Genomic DNA, 14,502 nt, shown 5'->3' on the forward strand with positions numbered 1-14,502 from the left:
CAAAGTAAAGAGTTAACAGTAGACGATCACGTCTAGACTATGGACACATGCAAAAACGATTTGCAAAGACCCAATAGTAATCCCCGAGAACAATATAGTTCACATTGTTTACCACACATGCTTTACCGGGACACTCAATGTCAAAGGACATGAGAAACGACCTAAGAAGTCGAAGTGGTCTAATTACGGTTCAGTAATGACACTGGCCGATTACTCCCTTTCTACATATACAGGAAAGATCACGCACTAGATGTGTAGAATGTAGAAACCTACAGTGAGGTTCACATCAGGGGGGGTAGTGCGTGTTGTACTCTTTTTCCTTCATCATGGTTTTGTCCCACTGGGTTTTAATGAGGCAACATGAAGCGTACTACAATTCCAGTATGGTTATGGCATCCAAGGGAGAGTGTTATAAATCATGGAGTGGATTTCCATTAACCAGGCTCGGTCCAAGACCGGCCCAATACCTAGAAGATGGAGAGATGGCCGAAGCCCAATAGAGAGGAGAGAGAGAGAGCCGACTTCAGGAGAGAGAGAGGTGGCCATAAAGCTTGGAGAAAAAGAAACTATTTCATTTTCCTAGTAGATGTAATCTTTCCATTATTATGTATTAGTAGTTTTTCAAATCCTAGTGAGTTTAGGTTTTGGATACTTTCCATTTATCTTCATCTTGTAATCTATATAAAGGAACCCCCTTGATCATTAATAAAAACACAGAAATATTCAGTCTCTAAACTCTCTAATTACAACAGTTACGAGAGTTACTCCTATTAATCAGAGGTTACGTTTTCAAAAGATATGTATGTATTTTCTCCAAAATTGAGTACTTAGCGACTTCGAGTATAATCAATGACAAGTGATTAACTATAACCTATAATGCCTTGTTGATGAAATAATTAGCCGACAAACATTGGATGCCATGCCAACAGAATTGATTAAAATGTATTATTAAATTACATTAGTAAAACTAGATCTTTTATCTGCGCTACACGGAGATGCTATATATTTTTTTATAACTTTTGATATTTTAAAATTATTCAGATTATATTACATTAAATCGTCGTAAAACATTTAAATAATAGAATAGATCATGATATTTTAAGATTTTCTGTTGTGATTTTTAGACATTACTATATTGTTTTATTTTATTGTGCATGGTTTACATATTTGCAATGTAAAAATGAATAATTTTAATTTTAATGATTAGTAATTGATTATATGTTTAGGTATAACTGAAAAAAGAAAACTACTGAAACATTACATAATATTTTTTTAATAAAGTATCTATTTTCTAAATATATTTAAATTTCTGTGTAACATTTTAAATTTTTATGTTTTGGCCACTATTTTCTTTCTTATGTTAAGGATTTATTAATTCAAACCAAATATAATTCCTTAGAAAATATTTATTGTATGAAAAAATAATGTAATCAATTTCCTTATAAAAGTTAGTTAGCTTATATATATGAAATATATTTCACTAAAGACTCTAATTAACATCTAAAGAGTATATTGCCCTACTTAGAATTTTAGTAATTTCTTTTGTAGCATCTAATTTTGGTTTGGTATACTTTATATCATGTTTTTGTTTATTATTTGTCATTTATTTATATGTTCAATTATATATTTCTTACGATTATAACATATTTTTTTACAATTATAAAAAAAAATAAAACTAATGTGGTATCCCTTATTCAAATAACAAATTAATTTCATATAAATAATTTTTACGATATGGTATTTATTTGTTAGATTTGTTTTTTTTTTGTATGAATATTTGTTTTGTTAGCCTACTTTATAATCAATAAAATTTATTCTCACATTATGTGATTTCAATCTCTTAGATCTTTATACTTTGGGTTATGTTTTTTAACCTACTTATATTTATTGTTTTTGTTGGTGTATTGTCTTTTATAGTGTAGAGTTTTTGAGTTTAGCTTTAAGTGAATTATGTCTATATAAGAGGTTTGATCTTAAGTGAATAAAAGTATGTTAGTTATTGTTTTGTCAACATTATGTTAGCAATGGAAATATTTATACTGTAAAATTATCTTAATGCAGCATCCTCTAAAAAGATAGTATCCAACATTTATGTTATGTTAGTCAAATATCAGTACCATTTAAAATAAATCGAATATGATTTTAGGCAAATGTATTAAATCTAGAAGTTCCAATTAAATTTGGGAAAATATTAAATTCTAGTGTTATTTCAATTATGTATTTAATAAATTCTTTAAAATGTTATGTAATTGGATTAAGTATTTCTAACCATATTTCTAAATACTTTAAATTATATTGAATTATGTGGTGTTCAATATTAAATGGAATATATAGTAGTGGTATTTGAAAGGAGTTTAACGGGAAATTTAATATAAAAATGTAAAGAATCAAATATATATTTTGGGGTTCTTTTTGAAACTTTGTTTTGTCCTATTCACCCTAGAAGTTTTAGTTATTCACGAAAATGTCATTACTTCTTTTTTTTCTCGAAAATAAGGCTTTTACTTTACCATCCTCATTTTCACCAAATATTTACAACTTTACCATTGACATCAATACCTCAACCACCATGAACTACCAAATTGAGAGTGTTAATGCCCTAAAGTTTCGATTTTTTCTCATCATTTCTCATTTCCTATCCACACAAACCACATATCTTACACTTTCTCTCAAAATTCATCAAAAAAACTGAAGATTTTGATTACAAATTATGTAAAGTTCATAAGCTTACGATTCTTGGTGATTAACGAGTAGGTAGCTGTTGTGGTGAAGTTATGGGTGATTGGAGAAACCACGCAAGTCATCTCACGAGTTCAAGGTATGAAATCGCGAACTACATTTTATTTTTCAGATTTGTTCGAAGATGAAGACTTCTTTAGAAGTTTTCTGGTCAATGCATAGGTTAGTTTTGCAATTGACCTTTTGTGTGTTTTTAATAGAAGACTTCCCTAAACTTTCCTTTGTAAACAAAAAATTTTGAAATTCCCAGAAGTCTTCTCGGATAAACAGGTTACTTTTAAATTTGACCGAAGTTGGTCAGAAATTTGAATTTTTGTAGAAGACTTCTAAGGAAGTCTTCCTGGAGAAAACTTCTACAGAAGTCTTCTGAAAGTCTTCCCTAAGTCTTCTCAATGCCGGAAGATGTCTGCGTGGGTTACTTTTGCAATTGAAAAATAATAGTAAAACATTTAATATCAATGAGAAGACTTTTAGTCTTCTATAAGAAGAAGTCTTCTCGAGTTTAATTCTGGGTTTTGGTCAAACCTTTGCCCGCGAGAGAAGACTTCTAGAGAAGTCATCCGACGGAAGACTTCTAAAGAAGTATTCTCTCGAAAAGTCAAATATAGTCAATTGCAAAAGTAACCCAACAGACTTCTTGCGACATTGAGAAGACTTTCGGAAGACTTTCGGAAGACTTATAGAAGACTTATAAAAGTCAAATATAGTCAATTGCAAAAGTCAAAATTCTTACTAACTCCGGTCAAATTCAAAAGTAACCTGTTTATCCGAGAAGTTAGAAGTCTTCTCTTGGAATTTCGAAAAAAATTCAATTTCAAAAATAAGCTAATATTTACAAAGGAAGACTTCCGAAGATGTCTTATGTAGAGTAGACTTCTTAAGAAGTCTTCCTTCGTAAATTTGCAATTGCAAAAATGACCAAAATAGAAGACTTCTTTTGAAGTCTTCCGTGGATGACTTCAAAAGAAGTCTTCTACGTAAATCTTTATTAAACTTCAAATTTATCTAAAATTAAAATGAATTTTTAATATCTTCTTGCTAATTCATGTTTATTAGTCAAATATTGGGACTACTGAGTCGAATTTATAACTTAATTGGTGATAATTATGAAGTTACAAACATTGTTGGTTAATAATGTTTCTAGCTAAACGGAGAAGTCTTCTCTAAGTCTTCTTCATAGAATACTTGTAGTCTTCTCCGATGATTTTGTTTTATTAAGTTGATGTTCTGTGTTTGTGTTGGCTTTCTCATAAGATACAATTTTTAACTTCCATGAGATTTAAAATCTCAACTTTCGCTTAAAATTCAATTTTGATCTTTTGTGAATTTGACTAAGGTTGCTTCAGAAGTCTTCTCTCTTAGTTTTAGCAAATTTTACTAAGTTTTTGTGTTGTTGTGCTTTGTTATGTGTGGGTAGAATGATTAAAATACTTTTTGGTATATTGCATCAATAATTTTAATGAAGTCAAGTACTTTTGGCAAAACATGAACATATTTACCATTCTTTTGATTAACATCTCTTAAAGTTTACAAAATAATTCACAACTAAAATATTACACATACAAATCATAAAAAGACGATAAAAAAATTATTACACAGCTAGATATTATTCCTCAACATAGATAAGCTTGAACTCAACTTCACATCATCTCTTTGTACCACTTTGGGCAGAAGACTTTGGAAGACTTTCTGAAGACTTCGCGGGAAGTCTTCTAGCAAAAAATACATTAGAAGATTTCCGAAGAAGTCTTCCGAGAGTCTTTTGAGAGTCTTCCGAGAGTCTTTCAAGAATTATTCCAGAAATCTTCCAAAATCTGTCTCAGATCTGAAAAATTTGCATATTCAAAAATATTCAAATGACTTCAAAATAGAGAAGACTTCAAAAATAAATTTTTAGATAATAAACAAAACAGTCACGTTAGGTTGGATCTATAATTTTTTAGAATCTAATATATAAAACACACAAAATACATTTCCAAAATTTATACCACTTTAGGCAGAAGACTTCGGAAGACTTCCTGAAGACTTCGTGGGAAGTCTTCTAGCATAAAATGCATTAGAAGACTTTCTAAGAAGACTTTTGAGCAGTCTTCTGAGAGTCTTCTGAGAAGTCTTTCAAAGTCTCTTAGATCTAGAAAAACCTGAAAATTCAAAAACATTCAAATGACTTCAAAACAGAGAAAAAATTCAAAAATGAAAATTTTATGCTTACAAAATAAACAAAACAATCACACTATGTTGAATCTACAGCTTTTTAGAATCTAACATATAAACACACACATAAATTCATATCCAAAATTTAGAGATCCACCTTTGAAAGAGTGAAAGATGAGAATCATGTAATGACAAACCTGCAAAAAGAAGATAAATTAGTGAGAAGACATAAGAAAAAGTGAAAAATGGATACAAAGTTTGGTGTTTTGATGTTCAAAGAGATTAGAGAGAGGTTGAAGAGTTTTAGAGTGAGAAATATTAAATTTTTGTTGCAGTCATTTGAGAGGAAGAAAAAGAATGTGTAAATTTACTTTATATATGGAGACAAAAATTCCAATTAGGTTAAATATTTTCGACCCAGAAGACTTCTGGAAGACTTATGGAAGACTCATGGAAGACTTATGTAAGACTCATGGAAGACTTATGGAAGACTTTGATTTAGGCGGGAAACCTAAATTATTCCATAATTTAGGCGGGAACCCTAAATTTTACTTAAATTTAGGCGGGATGTGTCGGAAGACTTCTTTTTAAGTTTTATGTGAGTTTTCTAGACCCTAAAATCAAATAACTATACAAAAAAACTTTTAAAACTTAAAAAAAACTTAGAAAGTTTTTAAATCAAATTATTAGATAGTTACTAAACATATATAGGTCAATTTGAAAAGGAAAAATGATGAAGATAAGATTTCAAATCTAACCCTAAAGATACCAACAATACTATAACATATGTTACCAAACCCTAAACCAATGACTCATAAACCAATCTACATTCACTCATTTATGTTGGAAATAATTCAATTTCAGATAAACTAAATTTACATCATTGAAAAATGTTTATTATCACATGATTTCAAATTTTAACCCATGAAATATTTTTTATAAAAAAAATAAATTATTTTTATAAAAAATTTAAATTATTTTTAAGATCTAATCCATGAGAGGACTTTCTCTGGAAGACTTATGAAAGACTTATAAAAGACTCCTGGAAGACTTATGGAAGACTTTGATTTAGGCAGGAAACCTAAATTATTCCAAAATTTAGGCGGAAACCATAGATTATTCCAAAATTTAGGCGGAAACCTTAAATTCTACTAAAATTTAGGCGGGATGTGTCTAAAGACTTCTTTTTTAAGTCTTCTGTGAGTTTTCCAGACCCTAAAATCAATTAACTATACAAAAAACTTAGAAAGTGTTTAAATCAAGTTATTAGATAGTTACTAAACATATATGGGTCAATTTGAAAAAGAAAAAAAATGAAGCTAAAATTTCAGAATCTAACCCTAAAGATACATACAATACTATAATATATGTTCCCAAACCCTAAACCAATGACTCATGAGCCAATATACATTCACTCATCTATGTTGAAAATAATTCAATTTCAAATGAACTAAATTTACATAATTGAGAAATATTTATTATTACATAATTTCAATTTTTTACCCATTAAAATATTTTTTATAAAATTATTTTTAAGATCTACTGAACGAGGAGATTTACAAAGAAGTCATCATAGAGAAGACTTACAAAGAAGTCTTCTCTAACGGAGGGTTATAATGGTAAAATTGAATACAAGTTTTTTGTTTGTTCATAAGGGGGCTGTTGTAATTTCACTAGGCTTCTGGGTTACTTTTGCATTTGATTGAATTTGAGATACACTTTTGTATTCAAAATTAAGTTTTGAGTCATTTTTGGCAAATCCCCCATATATTTTTAGGTAGTGATTTAAAGGTTGTTTTTATGTAGTTATCTATTAGATGTGTGTCAAAATTATTGATATCGATGATATGGTAGATTCAGAAATGTAATTTTGACTATAAATTTTAAGGCATTTTATTCTATCCTCAAATCTACTCATAAATGAGATAGTGAGCCATGAAATTAGTTCTTTTTATTACAAAAAATTATACTCAGATACAATGTTATCCTTAGATTCATGGAGCAATTGATAAGAATTGGTATTAACTTATTTTAATATTTTATAGTTCTTTTAAATCTAGAAAACAAAAAAAAACAACCTTCTTTATCTTTTTATTTGCCTCGTCGTGTGCAGAAATATGTGGATTTGTGATATATAGAAAACCTCAGAATCTCAAATGTTCTTACATCAACTGTCTACAGCTCCTTTCTTAAACCTTGTTTTTAATTGTGGTATAATTCAAACATTTTAAACCAAACCGGATCGTACTGGTCCATTGCTAACGGAAAAATAATGCCAAAAAGTAACAAAGAGGCACAACAAACACAATCAAGGTTACAACTTTAAGAACATGAGAACAACACCTTAAAGAGGAAGATGAAGTGGAAAAAAAGCTCATGATGACCTCTGATTCTCTTTATGAAACTCCTCTTCCACTTTCTTAAAAACTTGATCCCAATCACTACCAGAACTCATGTCAAGATAATCATAAGGAACAGCTGTTTTCAAACCAGGAAGCACACTTCAACGGCTCTCAACAATCTATATGCTCAGGTTCTTCCCATGTATACATCAACGACAACATTGAGCCACACCAACTATTAGAATTATCAGCCTAACCTTTCTCTCCTTCGTTACATAAATGCTCCGATTTCAACCCCATCCCAATGTTATACTCAAAGTACCCTCCGACTAACGGTTCTGATCGTAACCCATAGTCCATATCATCGACCATTGTCTGCAACTCCTCCAAGCTGTATTGCTTTTCATGCACCATTATCACAAGGTTAACGTGTGTACGACTAAACAAAAATAAAAAAGCAACATTTGATTACCAGAGAAAGAGGTTTTCCTCTCTTCTCGTATGAGCCATAGGTGAAACCATTTCTGCAATGAAATCAAAGCATCCCTTTCATTAGCAAAGGAAGAAAGTCATAATATGCGATCAACAAAACAGTCAACAACATCTTCAAATCGAAACTAGAGTATTTATACCTTCTCTTCTTGATTACCATAGGGTACCCTATCGTAAAAAAATTGGCAATCGCCATGACATATATATATATATATATCATTTAAGAGTATTTATACCTTCTCTTCTTGATTACCATAGGGTACCCTATCGTAAAAAAATTGGCAATCGCCATGACATATATATATATATATATCATTTAAAATGGACTTGAGTACGTGAGCATTACGCAAAAAAAAATTTGTATGGGAACCTTTCAGCATGTAAGAAACAACTGATGCCTATAAAATCGCAGAACTAAACTATTTTAATGGACCAATGCCCATCAATGAGATATGGATATAATGTTAAACGGTGGTAGCACTTACCTGAGCATGCCTTGAAGATAAAATTTTCAGTTAAGTCAGTTTCACTCTTGCACATAGTCTACCATCAGTCATAACCCTTCCAATAAGGCATTATTTGCATTTATATTATATTTCATTTGTAATTTATCATATCTTCTTGATAGTCATAAGGATAGGAAACAAATCGATTACCATACCTTTGGGTCAATATATTGGCAACAATCTCATATTGGACAGTTAAACTTTGGTAGTCGTTTCAAGTGACTGAGAAGGAACTTCGGTTGGTGATGTGTCACACCTATCAGTTCAAACCCTTGAGAATTGGACGCTCTTGGGGGTGCTGCCTATTGATTAATTTCATGTGGCCAACAACATCTAAAACATAAACAAACAAATGACACATATTAAACACTGACAAAATATATAACATACTCATGTTTCAGTTAGAGCTAAGTTTGGTATGCCACATACCATATAGATAACGTGAACGACCAATTTTGGCTCCAAAGAAATGAAAGCGAAACTGATGTGTGTCTATGTCAGTTAAGTAACCTTCAATATTTGAGAGGACAGAGTTGTGGGTGAAACAAATAGTCAGACTGTGATCAGTCATCAGAAAACTTTCTTTGTTTTTAGTATCAAAGTAATTAGAGAGACTGTAAAAAGCTCCCATGCTTGAGAAGACTTTGGTAACGTCCCACACGATTTGGTGGAAGAAAACTTTGGATCACAGTTCGCTGTAATTGAATGTAGTAAGTCAGTAGATTCAAACAGTAAAACACAGTGACGAATATAACCAAAAAAAAACCAGACCTGTTCGTCAATATTCAGCAACTAAACACAATTAATATGCCTGCTTTGGCAGGATTACAGGGTTCCAAATCGGAGGTAACATAGGTGAAGTATATAACAGCTGGTGAATTTGGAGGAGCGCCTAATCCCTTTTTGCTTATCCAATAACATTCTGGCGGCGACTTTGACGCAGGATATCAAAACGACGATGTCTCCGGCTGAAGTTGACGATAAAACAATGGAGACTTTCGAGTTTGCTCTGAAGTAAGCCTCGATGAAGCTGTTTATATATATGAGGAAAAAGAGAGGAAGGTAGGACGAAACAATAACTAAGATATTAAAAAGATCATTGATTGATCAAGAGGAACAAGCGGTAATGGATATTACAGAGCAACCGAGAAGGTGAAGATGAAGTGGAAGAGTCGGGGATGATCAACTCGTACGCTCCAGGCGAAATTATGGTCGGGCGAGATTGGGCTTGCTATGGACCGTAAAGAAAAGAAATGACAGCCCAATTTTGATCTTAACACGACATAAACAGTAGTGACATGGCAAAATATAAATATATGATTGGACGATTTTAAAATGATGTGGACATGCTGAGAGTTGATTATTTAGAATTTTTAATATTGTAAGATACTACTAGAGTTTCTAAATTGGTTTCAAGTTCAACTATGGCGGAAAAGGAAAAGTTGCAACTAATTAACTAGCAAATTAATTATCAGAGAAAGTAGCTTAATATATAAAGAAGAATTATGTCCGTTGTGTGTCTTCCTTTTAAAATTCTACGAGACAGATTTTCCCAAGTTTGTGCCAAAAATGCACAATTGAAGAAGATATGATCTCTTGTCTCCATTGTAAATAGACATAAAACGCACTGTGTTGATGTACTAATTCCATTTACCATACGATCACCAATGGACAAATGATTATGCATAGCAACCCATGACATGAAAGCATAGTTGGATGTGGCAGCAAGTTAATATCACGTATAATAATTTTATATTAAGAATATCACAAATTTTCCTTAGTTATGTAACTAGTAATTTCTCACTATGAGCGTTTCACTAGGAGAGCCACTCTCTAGACATTCCCAGAGGTCGTTGTTCATCTACAATTTAACGTTTTCAACTCCAAAGTTTGCTAACGTTCTGAAGGTTTTTTTTCTTTTCATATTCATATATACAATACATTATTAGCAACTCCAAAGTTTGTAAAATCCAGTGAAAGTGCAGGAGGTCATGGTGGTGATGGAAACGTTTCTCTTGTGAAGTAATGGTTCATCCAAGTACTCGAGCGAACTGTATCTTATCTTAGAGGAGATGATTGATGGATAGTTTGACAAGAGTACTTCCAGTCACTCTCTCTGCTGAACTGTGGTTTTGTTTTGACATAACATTTTCTCCACTGGTTAGGAATGGGCTCAAGTGAGAAAGCCTAACAAACAGACCTATTAAGCACCGCTAAACTAACATGCGACACTGAAGTTCTATTTTTAAGATAATTTTGTTTTTCACCCGTTGCCTAAAAGATTCTTGTTGTTTTAGGAACTTTAACAATATCGCACTCTTTCCGTTTTTAAATAAGTTTCACTTTGATATTTTTCACACATATTAAGAAAGTGGCTGAAATATACGTAAGTTGTTATTAATTACACCTTTCTGACCAATAGTATTTGAGATAAATAAAATTATTTATAAAAATAATGCAGTTTGCAATTACTTTTTAACTGAAAATAAGTATAATTTGCATTAGAATTGCAAAGTGACACTTTTTGTGTAACAAGAAAAAAAAGTCAGACCGACAGTTATTACGAAACACAAGGAATATTAAAAATCGATTTTTGAAAAAAAAAAAAAAAAAGACTCTCTCTCCTCCTCATCCTCTCGAAGACACAAACCAGATTCAACTTTGCTCTGGCTCCGGCGAGCACGTGAGCGTGACAACCGTCGCCAGAGGCGCTCGTTCTTCTTTCCTTCGTCTTCCTTTTTGCTTATCCATGGCCACTCGCTTCCCTTCCGACATATCGCAGGCTCTGGTGTAGAGGTTCTAATCGGTGGAGGCTCTGCTCGCGAAGGGCTCATCGCCGGTGACGTCTCAGCTGCGTCTGGAGCTTCGGTGAGGTTCGTGAAGAGGTGGTTCATGGAGGAGCAGGCTTTTGAGATGGGAGTAGATCGATTTTCAGTTTTCAGATCTATAATTCCTCTTCGCCGTTGGCTTGAAGTGAATGGCTGAAGCTCCGCTCCTGTCTCGTGGTGATCTCCGCCACTCTAGGGCTGTGGTTTCAGTCTTCTTCTCGGGTTCAGTCTTCTTCAACTCAGAGGCGGGTCTTCGACAGCTTGGTATGTAAGTGGTATTGGTGTCATGCTCTCTTTAGGGTCGTGTGGGTGAGGTTCGTAGATGTATCCTCCGTTCACCGTTGGATTTCGAAGGTCGTCTATGGCCTTTGGAGGCCGCGGGTCTTGCTTCGTCATCTCGGATCTTCTTGTCAAGGCACTCGTCCTAGTCCTTCCGGGTGTTAAGAGGCCTCTTAGCACTTGGCTTGTACTCCTTGTTTCAACGGCATTTCCTTGTCCGTTGACACCGGTACATGGGTTTCACAACTTGGACTTTGATCTTTGGTTCTCGGAGATCACAAATGTGGAGATGGTTCTCGGGAGAGTCATTGACCGTCTCCGTGTCAACATTTGGTCTTAGTTCGCCCCCGAACCCGTAAGAGTTCGCTTGATCTGTTGCGGTGGTGTTCTGGGTCTTTCCTTGCAGATTTAGGAGTATTCTGGGCAGGATGTGGCGGTTAGGTCATCTCGCTTTTTGCTTGTTTTGTGGCGTCTAGCTGGTTTCTCGGACTTCTTGGTAAGGGTAACCTTCGTCGCTTATCGGTAGCTAGCTACTCCGGAGACGACAGAGGAACTCCTGGCATCCAAGGCAATGAGGAGAACCTCACTTTCCTATGGTCATCGTTGATGGTTGAAAACGGCCACCGATTCCTAAAGATAATAAAAATGATCTAGCGGAATGTACCGCGTTTAGTGGGTGGGCGAAGCTAGGTTGTAGAATTGGAAAATTTTGTTCAAATCGAGCTTGTAAACAAATTTGAATCCCCGGTTATCGGGATGAATAAAAAAATTCGATTTAAAAAAAAAAATTAAAATATCGTATTGGCATTATTAAATACTTGTTGGTTCAAATAATTTTTTTTTTTGGACAACTGGTTCACATAAGTTAAATTGTCTTTCTTGGCTCAATTTTCAAAATAGGAAACCTAGATATATACTCTCTCTATATATATATTAGAATATTAGGTTTTCTGATGTAAAAAAAATCTATATAGGTGTTCCTTGGCTCTCTCTCTCTCTCTCTCTCTTCCCATCATTCTTCAGCTTCTCTTCTCATATTATTATATTAGAACTTTTTATCTACGTAGTTAATCACAAGTTTCTATGCAGTTGACAAGTCTTCCGAGGGATTTGTTAGAGATTATACTCTCTAAGGTTCCGGATACACCTCTGGCACGATTCCGAACAACATCGAAACGATGGAACATTATGTTGAGTTCTGAGGGCTTTGTTAAGAAACATTCTGCCAATGCACCAAAGGATGAGTCTCTGTGTATCGCGTTGATTAACTCTAGGGTTCACTTAGTAAGGATCAATCTCCGTGAACTTGCAATTCATCCATTCTACCTTAAAGATCCACTTTCCAATTCTTCACAAGTCGATATACGTAACGTATCACACTGCGATGGCTTATTGCTATGTAGCACAGAGGACGATAGACTCGTGGTTTGGGATCCGTATTCAGGTGAAACCAAGTGGATTAAACCTAGAGACAGATACAAGGATAGCGACTACTTTGCTCTTGGTTTCGACAACAAATCCTCATGCAAGCAATACAAAATCTTGAGGGTGGATCGTAACCATATACTACCAGTAAAATATGTCTGCGAGGTCTATGACTTCACCTCTGATTCCTGGAGAGTTCTTGGTACGGCTACTGATTGGTATATACCAGATTATCGTCATGGCATATCTATGAAGGGAAATACATATTGGCTTGCTATGCGAATGGTGAAGCCAGATACTGAATTCATACTAGGTTTTGATTTTTCAAAAGAGACGTTTCAGTGTCTGTCTCGTCCTCATCCTTCTCTTGGACTTACCGCTTTATCAGTGGTTAAAGAAGAGCAACTTTGTCTGTTAGTTTTTCTCCTTCCCGATTTTTTAATGGGGGCGGATGCATCTTCATCAGAACTACAAGTATGGGTGACAACCAGTACTGGATCATGGAATAAGTCTCTAGCAGTTATAGGCCTTGATGGATATAGAGATATGTTTAAAGATATGCTTCCTAGAGGGATAAGTTTCTTGGCAGACGAGCAGAAAAAAGTTGTAATGTGTTTGAACCGCGAAAACAACTTCAATATTCTGCGAGAAAATAAACACATATTGAAGGAACATCTTGGTGGCGGTTCTAAATGCATATCATCTCCCGCAGTTCTTATGAATTATCCTCCAAGTTTGGCTAGAATCCGACAAGATACATTTCTTAAGGGACGCAAAAGGAAAGCGGAAAGCATATGACTTGTAACTTATGCGTTATTTATCTGATAATCCCAGTTTCTTTTCTTCTTTTTTTCTTGTTTTCTATTAGCAACTTTGATACATTTTCTGGTTTGACTAGATTTTACAACCTTTTTCAACTTGGTTTATATATTTCATTTGATGACTTGTCAAATTTACGGGTTCCGTACATCTACAACTATCTTTTGTTGCTTTTTGTGAATCATATCGATACTTGACAATGACGACATTTAATAGAATTGTTCATGTTTGGTGGTGTTAGTGTGTCACCATTGATCTGGCTTCGCACACCATATTGCAGACAAGGAAAACATATCACTACTATTGTTTTATATATACAAGGTGGATTTCTTTTGATGTTTTTTTCTTCTAAATTTAGTTTGATTTTATATTAACACGCTAAAGAATTCTGAATCTGCAAAAGATACAATTTTATTTCATCTTAAACAATGCTACCAAGTACTAAGATTTAAGAGTAATAATAAATATTATAAAAGTAAATAGTAATTTTTATGTAGTCCTACAAAAAGTATTTGATATAAAGTAAATAAATTAACGGGTAAACCTAACCTATAATATGTTTATGAATATAACCTATAATATGTTTATGAATATAAGGTTATATTCATTTGTACTAAAATTAGTTTTCATACGAAATAAGCAGTGTCTTATATATAATTTCATAATTACTATAAAGAAAAATAATATAAATTATCTATACCAAAAACAAAACAAAAAATAAATCAGTTTATAAACTAAAACAAATATCATTCTTCTTATTAATAAACTAAAATTCTGTTTATTATTTTTTGGCATTTTGAAAGAATAGATGAAAATTGAAATATCTCTGATATATGAATAAGATATGAAAAAAGGGAAAGATCGTTGAATCAAAAAAGTTGAAGTATAGTGTCACTAGAGATGGCAATTGGGTTGTAC

The 14,502-nt window shown here is 33.1% G+C and overlaps 1 protein-coding gene across 1 annotated transcript; it reads left to right on the forward strand.

Moving 5' to 3' along the window:
- Positions 1-10,846: 10,846 nt before the first annotated feature.
- Positions 10,847-13,623, forward strand: LOC106329264 (putative F-box protein At3g23260). The gene has a single exon (XM_013767891.1). The coding sequence runs from the start codon at positions 12,424-12,426 to the stop codon at positions 13,561-13,563; it is 1,140 nt and encodes a 379-aa protein (XP_013623345.1). The 5' UTR covers positions 10,847-12,423; the 3' UTR covers positions 13,564-13,623.
- Positions 13,624-14,502: the final 879 nt, after the last annotated feature.

Source organism: Brassica oleracea, chromosome C3, assembly GCF_000695525.1.
Source record: "Brassica oleracea var. oleracea cultivar TO1000 chromosome C3, BOL, whole genome shotgun sequence".
In the NCBI taxonomy this organism is placed as follows: domain Eukaryota; kingdom Viridiplantae; phylum Streptophyta; class Magnoliopsida; order Brassicales; family Brassicaceae; genus Brassica; species Brassica oleracea.

Excerpts from the sequence above, each read along its gene's own strand:
- LOC106329264 (XM_013767891.1), top strand. The coding sequence starts at position 12,424 with ATGCAGTTGACAAGTCTTCCGAGGGATTTGTTAGAGATTATACTCTCT.